This window comes from Dasypus novemcinctus, chromosome 4, assembly GCF_030445035.2.
Source record: "Dasypus novemcinctus isolate mDasNov1 chromosome 4, mDasNov1.1.hap2, whole genome shotgun sequence".
In the NCBI taxonomy this organism is placed as follows: Eukaryota; Metazoa; Chordata; class Mammalia; order Cingulata; family Dasypodidae; genus Dasypus; species Dasypus novemcinctus.
Window position 1 is genome coordinate 20,821,403 of NC_080676.1, and position 15,914 is coordinate 20,837,316.

Consider the following 15,914-nt stretch of genomic DNA (forward strand, 5'->3'; position numbering starts at 1 on the left):
CTCTGACCTTCCCTGAGTAATTCCTTTGCCATGCAATCTGTCCCCAGGACTGGTGGTTCATTAGCTGGGTAGAGGTAAGATACCCTTTATAGGAAGAGTTGCCAATGGGACTTTCCTATTCAAGAAGAACTTGTGTCTGTTTGCTGTATTAACCACACCATGATAGAAAATTCAAGTGTACCATGAAACACGGTGGCCTCCAGGTAAAGGCCACCCTTCTAAGTTGGCCTCAGTCAGCTTCAAAACTAATTTTGGAATGGAAGGAGGAGAGAGGAGCAAGAGGGCAAGGTGGGGACACGGGAACAAGACTATTCTGTGTGACATCTTTAAATGCTTGGCAATAAATGATGAGGTGTTAAGGGTACAGGATGAAAGTTGTGAAGGGCATGAAAAGAACCAAAGGCTCCCTCGGGCTTAGGAAGTTTGGGCTGGGCTTCATATGGGAGTGAAGGCTCCGAACATTGTCAGAAGTAGGAGGTGGGCACCTAAAGAGGTAAGGCCTGTGATTTCCATATTTGGAAATAGAAGTGAGTGCTAACTGGGGCAAGGGTGAGGGAGAAAGAGTTAGTTGGGTAGGTAGCGGTAGATTGTAAAGAACTCGGATGCCAGGGTGAGGGAGCCAAATGCCTGTGGGAAGTCCATGTAGTGAAAGAATGATTTTGGGGGAAATTTCTCAAATTAATTAAAGTGTGTTCTGAGGACCCCACAACTTCCTACTTGTCTCTATTCTGGTAACAAGAACCACTGTTAGCAGATCTGAGGCCCATACACAATCAATTCTTTGAGAGAATTCAGATGTTTTCGGGGCAATGAGGGATAGGTTGAGCAACAAGGTATCTTCAAAAAATAGCCATCGGCGGTGGACTTGGCCCAGTGGTTAGGGCGTCCGTCTACCACATGCGAGGTCCGCGGTTCAAACCCCGGGCTTCCTTGACCCGTGTGGAGCTGGCCCATGCGCAGTGCTGATGCACACAAGGAGTGCCCTGCCATGCAGGGGTGTCCTGGCGAAGGGGAGCCCCATGAGCAAGGAGTGCGCCCTGTAAGGAGAGCCGCCCAGCGCGAAAGAAAGTGCAGCCTGCCCAGGAATGGTGCTGCACACACGGAGAGCTGACACAGCAAGATGACACAACAAAAAGAAACACAGATTCCCATGCGGACAAAGAAGACGCAGCAAATAGACACAGAGAACAGACAACCGTGGTGGTGGTGGTGGGGGCGGAGGGGAGAGAAATAAATAAATAAATAAATCTTTAAAAAAAATAGCCGTCATTTAATCTTGCAGAACTGTTAAAAAGGTTGTTTGTAAATCTTTGGAAATAAATAGAAATGGTTAAATCATATCATGGTGTTGTGACTAGCAGTATGGTTATGGCAGTGGTTGAAAAGGAAAGTTTAAGGTATATTACTAGAAGGAAAGCTGAAAACCTTAACATGGGACTGTATGACTGTTTTTACAAAATTAAATACAAATATACTAGAGAGAAGGAAACAGAATAGCAGCTATGTATGGCAGGGGAAACAGAAAGATTGAGAGGAGATGAGTTTTGTTTTTTTTAAACTTTAGAATAATGAAAAGTGCTCTGGGAGTGATTGGGGTGACAAATGCACAAACACGTGATTCCACCAAATCCACTGATTGTACTCTTTGGATGGATTTATGCTTTATCAATATGTATCAATAAAACTGAAAAAAAAATAGCCCTCATGATTACCATTACATATATGACATAATAACAGCATGGACACAGACTCTGTCATACGGCATCTTAGGATTCATGCCTCTGAATGAGTTACAATCACAACTGATAGGGTGACAAAGCAGATATTGGGATATAATATGTTCTTACCCACAAATCCCTCTACAAGTAAAGAGTGTCAAGACTTGGTAGGACTGGGACCTTTTCCTCCCAAGTTCTGGTGAACATGGAACCACTCTGAAGGGGATTGCCAATAAATAGCTTGATCTACCCACCCATTCCCTTGGCAGAAATCCACTTTCCCTATTCTGTTTTAATGCCTTGTGTGACAGGGAGTTATGCAGAACACTGTTTTAGTGCAAACACCTTTTCCCCAGCTTATGGCTCACAGACGAAGAGCATATATAATGTTGCAAGGGTGGCAGAGCTTCAAGAGTTGTAGAAGGTTAAAGGGAGAAGGTGGTAGTGCTTTAAGGTAGAAGGGGATTTTGAACGCAGGTATTTCAGTTACTAATATGTTTTATCCTATCGTAATGCACTACTTTCGACCTCTCTTTTTTTGAAATGAGGTTATGTAAAATATTAAGCACAGGTTTTATGCACTTAAAGAAAAGTAAAAGGGCAAGATTGTATAGAGAGACTTAAGACAAAGAAGGGGAGGGCCCTGGGGAAATGAGCTGTAACCAAGATTTAGGTTCCCAAACGGCAGATTTGAATGGGGCTAGTGACACAAAGAGCAAGTGACGAGTTTGGGAAACCTCTCAGGGATGTAGGGGAAAGTCATTCACAGGTGGGCTTGTCAGTGTGCTGGGGGGTTGGGGAGACAGGGTGGGAAACCTTTGATAACCGTTGCAGCTGGATAATGAGGACCTGTGGGTTCATGAAACTATTCCTTCAACTTCTTGGTATGTTTGATAATTTTCCTAATAAAGTTACATAATACAACTGTCCTTTCTCTCAACCAAGAGAGCTAGAGTCAGAGATGCCTATGTGCTAAGGGCCACCAACCATGAAGGCACACCCAAGGTATTAGAGGAAGAGAAGCCTCTGGGGCAGGGTGGTCAGGAAATGCCTCTTGGTGGGAGGTAATTCTGTTATCCAAAAGTCTTTGTCAGTTGAGTTGGGAAGCCCCAAACTTGGCTTTGGCCTCAGGCATGGGTTGGATGTGTAAGGCTCCAGGGCAGGAGTGAGGAACTAGCTGCTACAGCATTGCCATCTCCTTATCTACTTCCTTCCCTTCCCCTTGGTTTGAAGTCAGTAGAGGAAAGTAGATAATTCAGTCTAACCGACACTTTCTGAGCACCTACTATGTGTCGGGTGCTGCACAAATCAGTTAAGATTTTGCCTGGACCGTTTATTTGTACAGAGGAGTGAAATCGGAATCCGAGAAAGTACTCAAGTTTTGGGGAACGCGACACAGTCCTGCAACGGTGCGTCAGGAAATTCCGCGGAGAATAAATAGATAAGGAACTTGGGAGCCGGCAAAGGTAAATTCGAATCCCGACTAGCTTCGTAGCTTTGAGCAAGTTACTATCTCCTCGAGCTGGCTCAATCGCTCCATCTATAAAACGGGTACAGTAAAGCCTGGTAAGTTGGGAAGTTCAGAGATCTAGAGGGTCAAGATCCCGGCACCAAGCGAGGGCTCCGTACATGGCAGCCATCATTTTTTCTCGGCCAAGTGCGGGTGCATCCTCCGGGGCACGCCTCCCGCGGGCTCCCCGGGGACAGGCCGGGCCCGCCCCCGCGGCTCCGGCCTCTCGAAGCGCGCGGCAGGTGGCCCAGCATCCTGGCGCCCCCGCCCCAAAGCCAGCGGGGAGCGCGGGTGGGCTGGACGCCCGAGGTCTGTGCCCTGGAGGCTCCGCCGCCTCTCCGGCTACGCGCCCGGCGCAGGTGAGGTTTCCGGCGGCCGCGCCACGGAGACGGCGACCTTTAGTAGAGAGGGCCAAGCAGAAAGCGCAGCCTGCGGCCGGGAGTCGGTACCGGGGCCCCCCTCTCCTTGGCCCAGCTCCACCCCGGGGCCATCCCGGGCGCCCGGGCCCGCGGGCGGCGCGCTCTGCGGCTGCGAAAACCCGGAGAGGCGGATCCGCGCGCGCTCCCCGCGCCGGCAGCCAACTCCTCCGCGGTCCGGCAGCCGAGCTGGGCATGCTCAGTGCGGCCGCCGCGCCGCCGTCCGCCAACTAGGAAGCTCGCGCTCCCGGGCTGTGGGGGCGAGAACGCCGGCGGCCGGGAGCCGGCGTCGTCCGCCGCCCCCCGCCAGCGGCAAACTTCGCCGCGTCCCCAGCGCTCGCCTGGGCTAGACCGATACCTAAACCAATAACAGGAACCCCAAATCCCTAATCCCAACCCGAACCATGGAGGCTGCGGCCGCCGGGGTGCCCCCGCCGCCGGCCCCTGCCCGCTAGCCAGTGACCAACAGGTAAACTGTTGGGGGGTGGGGGGCAGGAGGGCCGCGGCCGGGGGGCGGGCGGCGGGCTGGAGGAGCCCGAGCAGCCCGCAGGCCGTCTCTCCCGGGCTGCGCTCGCAGCCATTCCTGCCAACGCGCCCCTAGAGGAGCAGCAAAGGGTTAAGGCGGCCCCGCGCCACCGAGAGCGCGGCCCCCTCCGGCCGCCGCGGCCGCGGAGACCACCAGCAGCGCGCCTCGGCGCCTGCCCGGAGCCGCCGAGGGGACCTGAGTGGCGGATGCGCCACGCAAGCCCGGAGGGAGTCTAGGAGGCGCCGGCCGCTTCTCGGCCGCCGGCATCCCTACCTCCTCACCCGCTCCCGGCCTCTCTCCGCACCCGCCAGGTCCGCGCCCAGGTGGCGGGGTCTGCGGGGCGCGCGGCGGGGGGGGAAGGGTCCTCGCGGAGGCCGAGGGGCGGGGGCGGGCCGCTCGCCGCCGCCTCCCGGGGGAGAGGACCACCCTCGCTCCGGGCGAGCACTTGAGCCTCCCGCCTGGTCGCCCAGAAAAGTTTTTTTTCCTTCCCCTTGCCCCTCCCCCACCCCCACCCCGCGCCCAGCTGGCGTGGGTTTGGGTCCATTGGTGAAAAAAGTCACACGTTCCCATCAGCTGCTCCTCCCCCTGGGGACGGCGGGGACGGGAGGGGGCGAGAGGCGGGCGCCTGCGGAGGACCCAGGCAGACCTGCCAGGAGCGCCGCCGCCTCCGCCCGAGCGGTGCGACCCGGGGCTCGAGCGCAGCCAGGTGCCCGCCGGAGGCTGCCCCCATCAGTGCGTGTCTGCGTGTCGGGCAGCGGCAGCATCCAACCTGCTTTATTCCTGCCTGCAGCGCCACAGCGAGCGAACGAGCGAGGAGGGGGAAGAGAGGGAGTCTGTCTGCAAAGTGCTGCTCCCTGGTGCTCAGAGGCGGCTGCTCCAGCTCCAACTCTCATTCATTTCGCCGGTTAACATGAGAGATCATGGCCGCCTTCGGGCTTCTCAGCTATGAGCAGAGACCGCTGAAACGCCCCCGGCTCGGGCCGCCAGACGTCTACCCCCAGGACCCCAAGCAGAAGGAGGTGAGGACGCTGGCGGCCTCCCCGGCACCCGGGGCCGCGCTCCGCAGCGCTGACACGGGGCCAAGTTGGCCCCGCGGGCATCACCAGCGCTGCGGGGGAGGGGTCGCGGAGGGGAGCTGGAGGCGGGGGCCGGGCTGGGGGCGCTGGGGTCCCCCGGCGGCGGAGACCCCGCGGCTGTCAGACCTTGCGCTCCGCTGGGGCGCTCGCTCTCGGGGTGTCGGGTCGCTTCCCGGTTATCGGGCCTTGCCCAGCGCCGTGGGGCGCTTCGCCGGGGTTTTCCTTGCTGAAACCCTCCTCCTCGCTCTCCCCGGCTTCTCCCGGCTTTATTGCCCCCCCGCCGCTTCAGTAAATCCTCGTAAACTTTTTGAAAAATGTTGGAATGCAGTGCATCCGACACCGAGGTCTTGCGTTTTGCGCCAGTTGAGAGGGAAGTGGAGGGGGCGGGGGGGCACCCTTTCCTGTCTCAAATTTTCCTGATTGGAATAGAAGTCGTTTTTATCGAGGCGATAAATAATTTAGCCTTCTGAATGTACTTCTGTACCCCCCATCCCCTTTGAAAATCAATGTTAAGGAGAAACACCGATTTTCGTCCCTAGAGGCGATTGGTTTAATTGCTGGAGGCTGTTTTGTATATGTAAAAGCAGAAGGGGTTACCTTGGAAGGGAATACGTCCCAGGATTGCCTATTTCTTTGAATGAAATTAATTGGAGAACCTTGACTCTTGCACTGAGCTTGGATGGCTAGGGTAACCATGGCATTTCGTAGCCATGTATGTGTTTGTCAGGAGTTAACAAGTAATTATGTAACAACTCTCCAGTTATAATGATTATCCTTGGCTACACAATTTGCCGAGGGACTTGCCTTTTTTTTTTTTTTTTAATGATCACCTGCTACCCAGCTGCACTCTCAGAGTTTGCTGGCTGCAGCCCACCTATTCTCTGTTTTATTCATCCGAATAGAAGCTGACCACATTTCAGAACTTATCTTTTTGGAACTCTAAAAACCTCTATTAAAAGTTGACAGGCCCACTGTATCACTGAAAGGGCTTTGCAAATAATGCCAGAGGTCCTTAAAGACTTCCTTTTGATAAATCTATTTTGATATTAGAGGAAGAATGCTTGTTTTGGTTAAACTTTTATTAATAATGTGTCTGCAAAATAAGGAGAGAGAACTCCTTTTAGAGGTTTAGCACATTAAATATGTTTGAGCATCAGGAGAAGAATGCAGAGTGAAGCTGGAAAGGTCTTACAGGTGTTCCCAGCGGAGGCTTAACATGGGGACAGGTGAGTTTGAGGTTCTGCGCATTTCTCCCCCACACATTTCTCTTCCGCTACCAGGACCAAAATAATGTTGATTTTTAAGGACCAAGAGTCAAGAGTAAAGAAGAGTTCCCAAGAGTACTCTATTATCAAAGAGTAATAACTTAAGAATCCTTGTCAGGAACTTCTTAGAGGTTTGGTGGGAATGGGAGTATTTGTTGCCTGATCTTTATCATCTTGTAATTAATGTCTTGCCACATCTTTCCGGAGGTCATCATCACTTGTCATCTCCCCAGTTGTGGGATGGGGGCCTGGGATGCCTGCATAGCACTTCATTATTCAGTGTGACAGTCATTCAGATTTGGGGCCTTGCGATTCTTAATTTTGAATTTCAGGGTCTTATGACATTTAATAGCTTTTTAAAACCGGAAATGACCTTAGAGGCTACTTTCTAAAACTTCCTTTTTTTTTAAAAAAGTATATTTTTTAAAGATTTATTTTTTATTTATTTCTCTCCCCTTCCCCGCCCCCCCCCCCCCAGTTGTCTGCTTTCTGTGTTCATTCGTTCTGTGTTCTTCGGTGTCCGCTTGTATTCTTGTCAGCAGTGTGGGGAATCCGTGTCTCTCTCGTTGCGTTATCTTGCTGTGTCAGCTCTCCGTGTGTGCGGCGCCACTCCTGGGCAGGCTGTGCTTTTTTCACGCTGGGTGGCTCTGCTTATGTGGTGTACTCTTTGTGTTTGGGGCCTCCCCTACACGGGGGACATCCCTGCATGGCAGGGCACTCCTTGCGCGCATTAGCGCTATGCTTGGGCCAGCTACATGGCACGGGAGCCCTGGGCCTCCCATGTGGTAGTAGGAAGATGCTCTGTTGAGCCAAATCCGCTTCCCTGAAAACTTCCTTTTTGACAAAGGGAAACTGAGACTGGCCCAGGAAAGCTTAGATGATGTAATCAAGGTGTATGATGGATAAGCAGAAGAGTTGGGCCACTGAGCCAGTATTTATGTCAAAAGCCAGTGCTTCACTGAGGATGGTTTAGGCTAAATTATGTTGATCTGATGTTGCTTCCTTTTCGCTAAGGTAACCAATGCTTTATCTCTTTAGAGCAGAGACAGAGTTGTATGTGGCTGTAGCCTAATTTGGGTACGCTATGGAACAGGTGCTTGGCTGTTCTTGGTGGTAGTTTAATGAACATAGTGTTTCCCAAGCCTTAGTTATTTATGTTCCCTCTCAAGATTTCTATTTAATTGCTATACCATCTATTTTCTTTTCTTTAAATTAACTTTTAAAAAACTTTATCTTCCCTTGGCCAGGGATATACAGGAAATCGTTAAGTTAATGCTAAATGTATGTGTGTGGGTATAAAACATAATTTATGTCAAATTAGGTAAACTATATATTTCATTTTATTTATGTATTTTACATTATATACATATATACACAGACATTTATATGATTACATGTATTAAAATGAGACCACAACTATTAACACTTTAAAAAGTTCATTGGTCCATCAGAGAGGTCTCCCACGCTGTGGGAAATGCTGATTTAATGGAGTAAGTATGGGCTCCCAACTCGGATTTGGATTGTGGTTCATCTTCTTGGCAATTGTGTGGTATTGAATAAGTTGCTTAACTTCTTGGAGTCTTCTCTCTAGTAAACTAGCATATTTATGCTTTTAAGAAAAAATAGTTCTAAATGCATTACAATTTGTGTGAGAAAACCACTTCTCCTGGTAGAAGCTGTTCTTTTCTCTAGATGTAATTTTTATTGTTGTTGTTAACCAGTGATGATAATGTTCTAGAAAGTAGTTCCCAGGGGATCTGGTGGAACCCTTGTGTGAGAATCCTGGTAGAGAAGTATGGCCGTGGGGGAAACTGGGAACTTTTTCTTGCTTGATCTATTGATTCCCTTTGTTGAGTCCCCACAGGACTTTATCATACATTATGTTCTAATCATTTGCCCTCCAGGAACAGAGACCATCCTCAAGCCCTCAAAATGGGGAGTTATCCTTGACCCCTCTCTCGTATACCCTGTAATTCATTCAGTAGCAAATCTTGTCTGGTCAAATTCCATAATTTATTTCCAGTTCATCTGCTGCTCCCCACCTTCACCATTGCTCGTGGTTTCTTTTATGCTTCCTTGCTTTGACCTTGATCTTCCTCAGGGCTCTTATACATGCTCGTCTGACTGCTTGGACACTTGTCTGCATGCCCACTCTCACCCGGACATTCCACCTTACTGTTCTCACCTTAGCGTATGTTTAGTAGAGGGTAGGGTCTAGGGCCAGTTTGCACTGTTTTAAATGTTCCTTATTCTCCTTGTTTCTCAATTTCTTCTGTTATAGAGTAGGATGATAACTTTACCTACTCCATGGGGTCTTGGGAGATTGCACGGCAAATGCATGTAAAGCACTGTATAATAAGCATGGATTCAAAATGTAAACATTTGCTGGTATGAGTTACTATCAGGCCTGGCTGTTCTCCACTATTCATTTCGCAGCCCAATGACCTACTCAGAGAGGCCGTTCAGCTGTAAGTATGTAACTTATAATTATATATTTATTTGCATGTGGCTGGCTCTCCCACTAATGGGTCAGCTTGATGACGGCAGGGATGAGGTCTGTTTTAGGCATTGCTGAAGTACCTGGCACCTGGTTCCTGGAATGCTGAGGGCACAAGTATTTTTTAGAATGTGTGAATGAAAATGGAAATGAATGAATAAAATATACAGGAACTCCAATGCTGGGGAAAGTCTAGGTTAAGGCAGATAGGATCCCCGACACAGTCCTGTTTCCCATCGTTTAATTCTTAGCTCAGAGACTCCCTTGCAGGGAAGTCTTTGCTTGGAACCCATCTTCCCTCATCCATGCTAGTTCATTACCCTATGTCCCTTAAGTTTTGTAGAGATTGTGACCATCAGAAATTTGATTTTGTGGATGTTTATTCTCTTCTGCATGGCCTTCCATAGGAGAATGTAAGCTGCAGGCTTTGTGAGAGCAGGGCTTGTCCTTCGGGTTCATAGCTGTGAACTGCCTTGTGCCTGTATTAGAGTGGGTGGTCAATGAAGAATTCTTGAAGAACTAATAAAATGCAAAAAAAACCTCTTGACGGCAGTTTATTGATAACATTTAACTGTCCCCTTGCCTATTTTATTTTGGTAACTTCTGTTTTCTGGTTAGCATTTACAACTTTGAAAACACTGTTAAGTGCTTGCTTTAGAGGCTACTCAGGAGGTGGTGTTGGGGAGGTGAGAATTTGTTTGTTTGTAAGCCACTAGAGAAAAGATGTTGGTAACATTGCCTGGGAAGAGAGCACAGGCTGACCAGTTGCCCTGGGATCAGAAGTCTGAGATGGCTCAGAAACATCTGATTCCAGAAAGTCCTCCCCTGCGGTTAACTAGCCAGCCCACCACCCTGCATGCCTGTCCCTAATTCCCAGACTCTTAGGGATGAGTGAGTGGGGGAAGCAGTGAGTCAGAGGTTCTCTTCTGTCCTGCTGCTCACAGAAGTGCTGCTGGCCAGACTTTGTGGCCTGGGAGAAGAAACACAAATGGTTGTCATTTTTCAGGTTCTGCCAACACTTGCCGCAAAATCTTCAAAGATGCTTGTTAAAAATGCAGATACTGTGCCCTGCCTTCATCCCAGACTCAATGAGTCAGAATTTCTGAGGAAAAGGCTCAGGGATTTGCTTCCTAGGTGATTCCTGAACACGCTAAGTTTGAGAACCACTGCTTTAGTTTGGCTCCTGTGGAGAATGTTATAAGCTGGACTTCCTTTACTCTTTCCTGTTCCCTTCTATGTGAAGTATTAGACTTCTTTGGACAGACGTACTATTTGAAAAATTAGAACCTCTTGGAATTGGAAATAGTACCCCCCAGAAGTTTTATTTTTTATTTTTTTATTTTTAAAACCATGGCATTTATTGCACAGCTAATCAGGGAAATCCTTAAGATGAACTGGATGCTGCAACAGCTGCCCTCTTGGGTTGAGGTGTAGTTCCTTCACGGAAGTCGTGCCTGCATCTGCGGTATACAATCGTTAGGTGCCTCATTCGACCTGTACCAGTGGTATTTCATCTCTTAGCCTTGGCACTCCAGTTATACTTTCTCTGGCGCTTGGCAGGGTAGCCACATTTGCCACAGGTCGACTTCTGAAGGTTGTAGGCCTTAGAGCCGCGGCGGCCATGCCAGGTGTGCGTCTTATTGCGTCACTTTCCAAACGATGACGTTCCCTTCGTCATCTTGTTTTCCCCCCAAGAAGTTTAAGAAGTGTCTGGTACCTTTGTGTCTGGAGAGAGTGGGGGTGGAAAACAGCAATGGATGGAGTGTCTTTAATTTTTCTTTCCTTTCTCTTCTCTCCAAGCAATGAATTGTGTTTTTATAATACCGAAAGCCTCTTATTAGTTTAATTATTGAGTAACTGTCACATAATATCTGGGTCTTTGCTACAGTGGCTAAAATAAATAGAGCAAATGTGACAGAGCTTTGCTGCTTTTCACCATGAAGTTCTTTCTGTTCTAGTGACTATGGTTCTCAGCATAGACTTGTTTTCTGTCAGCTGTACATAGTTTATAGCAGAATAGAGCACCATGCCTTGGTCTTGAAATAGCCCCAGCTCCTGCCTCTATAGACTTGGTTCAAGCTGGGCTGCAGCTCTTGGTTTGTCCCAAGAGGCCATTCTTTGAACTTGTTTTGGATTGCAGGGTTTTATGTTAAAAAAAGCTGTTAATTTTGGGTGTAATGTGTCAGATATTTCACTCAGGTCTGCAGCTAAGGAGATAAACCGCAACCTCTTAGGAAGTTGCAGGACCATGAGGTGAGGTCTTGGATAAGCACCCAGTAGGAATGAATGAGGCTGAATGAAAGAGCGCTAGGATTTTAGTTGAACCAGTTAGCAATGCTCCTGTGGATGTGTGCACATGTGTGCGTGCCCATGTGTGTGAAAACAAACTGGATTAAAGGGAACAAGGAAACCCCAAGAACTGTGAAATATCTCTTTTGAAGCTCTCTTTTAAAGAGTTCCTGAACCATGGTGGTGTTTTTGTTATTTGTTTATTTACCACCCGTCCCAGCGGTTTGTGCTTGCTGTCTGCTCTCTGTGTTGTCTACTCTCTGTCTGCTTATCATTTTTAGGAGGCACCAGGAACTGAACCTGGGACCTCTCGTGTGAGAGGGAGTCACCCAGTCTCTTGAGCCATATCCATTCCCTGTTTGTTGTGCTATCTTGCCATGCCAGCCTGCTGTCTTGTTCATCTTCTTTAGGAGGCACCGGCAACCGAACCTGGAACCTCCCATGTGGGAGGCAGGTGCCCAACTGCTGGAGCCACTTCTGCTCCCCTGAACTATAGTTTTGAGACTTCTTGATAGGTTAAGCAGGAATTAGAGAAGATGACGGATCCACAAGTGGAGTGAACATGTTTAAGGTTAAAACTTCAAGTGCGTGAGCACCGTTGGAAAAAAGCTGGTTGTCTTAGCCTGGAGAAAAGCTGATCTCAGGGTCTGAGTGGGGAAAGCTATGCAGAGGGAAGAAATACAAAGAAAATGTAAAGAGGGGGCATCTCCCTCCTACACATTCTTCCCTGCAAAGGGAAAATCGAAACAAGTGGACTTTAAATTGTCTTCAGATAATTTCTTAAGCTGGATGATGGTGAGGAGGGAGTTCATTGTGCTATTCTATTTTTCAGTCTTGAAAAATTTACATAATAAAAAATGTCATTAACTTACAAAGTAGTATCATTTCCACTTGTAAAACCTGTATGTCTTTATAATCTGGAAGGATTAGCACTCACACACAAACCATTATTATCTCAGGATAGTGGGAGTAGTGGTGATTTTTAGTTTCTTCTTAGTGCTAATCTATATTCTAAACTGTAACAGTAAATGAACACTACTTTCATCATTGAAGGAAAAAACTTAAAGAACAATTCCTAGCTAGTTTTGCTTGGCTATTCAGAAATGGTCTAAACCAAGCTAGAGCTCATTTAGCTGATGGTTAGGCAAGTGTGGGTCGGGTGTGTAGCTACAGGCACTTAGGCACCGGCAGTGGGTTTGAGGTTAGGACTGTTAGGTGAGCGTTTAGCTGTGGAACAAAGAAATAGGGAAATACCACAAATCACGGCCTTTTAAACATGTTTTAATTTTGGAAAGCTGGTTATACACTTACTAGCATATCACTGGGTATAGTTGTGTGTGGCAGACAGTTTGTTGGCTATGTAATCATTCTTTTTTTTTTTTTTTTTAAAAGATATATTTATTTTATCTTTCCCTACCCTGTCCTTGTTTGCATGTACTGTATCTGTTCTTCTTCTTTGTTTCTTTAGGAGGCACCGGGAACCGAACCCGGGACCTCTGATGTGGGAGGGAGGGGTCTAATTGCTTAAGCCACCTCTGCTCCTCTTTTGTCAGGCCTCTCGCTATGTTTTTCCTTTTGTCTTTTTGTGTCATCTTGTTGTGTCAGCGCACCACACCTGTCTGTTGCACCAGCTCACCATCCTGCCCATCCTCTTTTAGGTGAGATAGGGAACCTCTGCTCCCCGTTTTGTTGTGTCTCTCATTTTGTTTTTCTTCTCGTGTCTCTTGTTGTGTCAGCTCATTGTTCCTGCCCGTCGCACCAGCTTGCTGTCTTCTTTAGGAGGCATCGGGAAGTGAACCATGGACCTCGCGTGTGGTAGGCGGGAGCCCAATTGCTTGAGCCGCATCCACTTCCTGTCACCATCATTCTTATTTCTTCTTTTTCTTATCTGCTTTTGACTTGAAAAAAAAAAAAAGTGCCAGATCCTCTCTTTCTTGGCTTCCCTTGTAACTTGGAGTGAGCATATGACTTAGTTCTGGCCAGAGAGTTAATGATTTAATGAAAATCTACTACAGGACTTCAGGGGAAGAAGTTTTTTTTCTCTGACGAAAGTACAGGCACAAGAGGCGAGTGTCCTGTCTTAATGCCCTGACTGATTCTTCGTTTCCTGTCTTTGGAAGGGTAATAAGAAGATACAATAGTTGGACCTGGGCAGCTATCATGTGACCATGAGGCAAAAAGCCTGTGGATGAAAAGCCAACCCAAGAGGAGTTGAGGGGCTTTATGGAATTGTTAAACCACTGAACTGCTCTTGGGAACAATTCAGTTTCTCTGAACTTCTTGTTAAATAAACAGTAGATATCCACATGATTTAAGTCACTGTTGGGCCAGTTTTCAATTTCTTATAGCAGAAAACATTCTAATCTTGTCATAGTAGTTTCTGTTTATATTTGGCACCCTCAGATAATCACAGCAAGAGTGCCCTTTTCCCCTTCCCTGAGAATACATTTTCCCAGAACTTTTCTGCTTTCTAGCTTAATGAAGAGTAGAACGCAAGAGACAGAGAATACCTACAACTTGTCCATTAGGCAGTAAATTCTGACAGGTGCTTATCAGGCACTGAGGGGAAACTGAAAAGTATACTTCTTACTTTTGTTCCATTTTTGATGGAAAGAGTTTTTGTGGGAAGGGAGGGAGAACCCTGTTCTGTTTTGCCTCGAAAGGGAGATTCTGTAGGTTTATTCTATTTTTTTTGGGTAAAATCACACACTTTTAGAGCTAGAAGGGAACTTAAAGATGGGTTGTTCTAGCTTTCTTATTAATTCAAGGGGAAATTGAGGCCCAGAGAGGTTCAAGTACTGGCTGAGGCAGATCTGGATCAAGCACTTTGTGCCCTGATTTGCTCTTGCAGCTTCACTTGGCCACCCTTCTGTAAACAGCCTCCCCTCCTGTAAACACTCTCATGTTGCCCTGGCAATGAGAATTACTCTGCATTTTAGGATGTCAAGAGTCTCTGTGTGAGCTTGGGACTGTTTCGATCACCACTTGATTCTTTCAGAGCGCGCCAGCGTCTTGAGGGGAGTCTCTGGGCAAAGGGAAGACTACTCTGGAAGCGCATGTCCTCCCCTGTGTGTGTGTGTGTTTTTGGTGAGAGGTTCTCAGCCCTACACCTGGCCTCTGGGATAGCACTGGCATTGGTATTTGTGGGTTTTGTGTGCCCGGGATCGTGCCTACCTAGTTTTGTTTTCTCGATTGAGATACTTCCTTGTTTACGGATTGCTGTCTTGAGAGAGACACAAACACAGGAGCTGTACCCATTGCCCAGTTCTAGGGAGCAACACGTACATGGCATTCTATAAAAATGGAACCTCCTTAGTTATTTGATGCTGTGGCCCCATAAGGAGGAGAAAAATTTAGTTTCTGGGTTTTCTTTTTCCATGTTTTGAGGGCAGCATTATACAATACGAACAAATTTGCCAAACAAATTCAGTCATTCGACAGCTCTTGGGCACGTTGCAGGCTCTTGGCCAGCTGTGGCTTCATGAAGCAGACCCAAGAATTTTATTTTCTGTGGCATCCCCGGGTCTGAGCACGGTGGCTGACTCACACCCAATACACAAAACTAAATGTAAGAACGAACAAATGCTGAGAGTGTTAGATCGTGTCCTGGGGCTCTGACGCCTTCAGTCTGGAGCAGTGGTTCTAACTTGGGGTAGTTCTCCCTATGCCCCCAGGGACTTTGGCAATGGGGAGGCATTTTTGGTAGCCACAGCTAGGAGGGGTGGGTGCTGCTGTTGGCCTCTAGTGGGTTGAGGCCAGGGCATAGGACCACCACGGCCAAGAATTGTCTAGAGCCAGATGTTAATATCTCTGAGCTTGAGAAAGCCCCATCTAGAGGGAGTCACAGACCTTAAATGAGGACTTATAATTCTTCTAAAGGAATGTACAAAGTGCTGTGGAAACAAGAGGGAGTGGCTTTTTTTTGGGACCAGACCTAATAGAAGAGAATTTTAGAGTTTGGGACTTACGAGAGGTATAGGAATGGATGGGGCTGAGGGTGTGGAAGGAAATTACATTTCAGGGAGGGGGAGCAGAATGTGTGAAGGGCCACAGGTGAGACCGAATGAAGGGCTGCCCTGCTCTGTGAGGTGTGGTGTGGGGAGGAGCTAGGGTGGAATGTAAAGAAAGTAGGTGTCAAGGTGTTGGGGGCATTTGTTTACTGTGTTGATCCTTACGATGGAGGCAATGAACCATTCAAGTGTTTTAAGTGAGAGAATGAGATTTAGGATGACCAGGGAGTGCAGTGCAAGAGGGTTACTCAGAGACACCAAGACTGGCCACCCTGTTGGAAGCTCATTAACGTTTCAGGCCAGGGGAGAGGGATATCTTATTTTCCTGTAGCCCATAAGCAGGGTGGCTTAAAACAATAGACGTTTGTTCTCTTACAGCTCTAGGGGCTCAAACTCTCTGGAGGACCTGCAGGACCTGGGGGTAAAATTCTGGTACCTCTGGGTGTCCCTGGCTTCCTTGGCTCTTGGCCTCGACCTTCCAGCTTCAGCCCTGTCTTCACATTGACTTCTCCTTAGTAGGGCACTTGCCATTGGGTTTGGGCCCACCAGGATAATCTACAATGATCTCATCTCAAGAGTCTTAACTTAATTACCACAAGGACCTTTT

The 15,914-nt window shown here is 47.9% G+C and overlaps 1 protein-coding gene across 12 annotated transcripts in view; it reads left to right on the forward strand.

Moving 5' to 3' along the window:
- The first annotated feature begins 3,818 nt into the window (after positions 1–3,818).
- Positions 3,819–15,914, forward strand: part of MED12L (mediator complex subunit 12L) — a 377,954-nt gene continuing 365,858 nt past the window's right edge. For 4 of the 12 annotated variants that reach the window (XM_058295149.2, XM_058295152.2, XM_058295154.2 and 1 more), the window contains exons 1-2: positions 3,849–4,113; positions 4,961–5,189. In XM_058295149.2, the coding sequence (XP_058151132.1) occupies positions 5,091–5,189 (99 nt within the window). In that variant the 5' untranslated portion in view covers positions 3,849–4,113; positions 4,961–5,090. Of the gene's footprint in view, positions 4,114–4,757; positions 5,190–15,914 lie in introns of those variants that run through there. The other 8 variants (XR_009185439.2, XM_058295148.2, XM_058295153.2 and 5 more) reach the window with 4 other exon arrangements.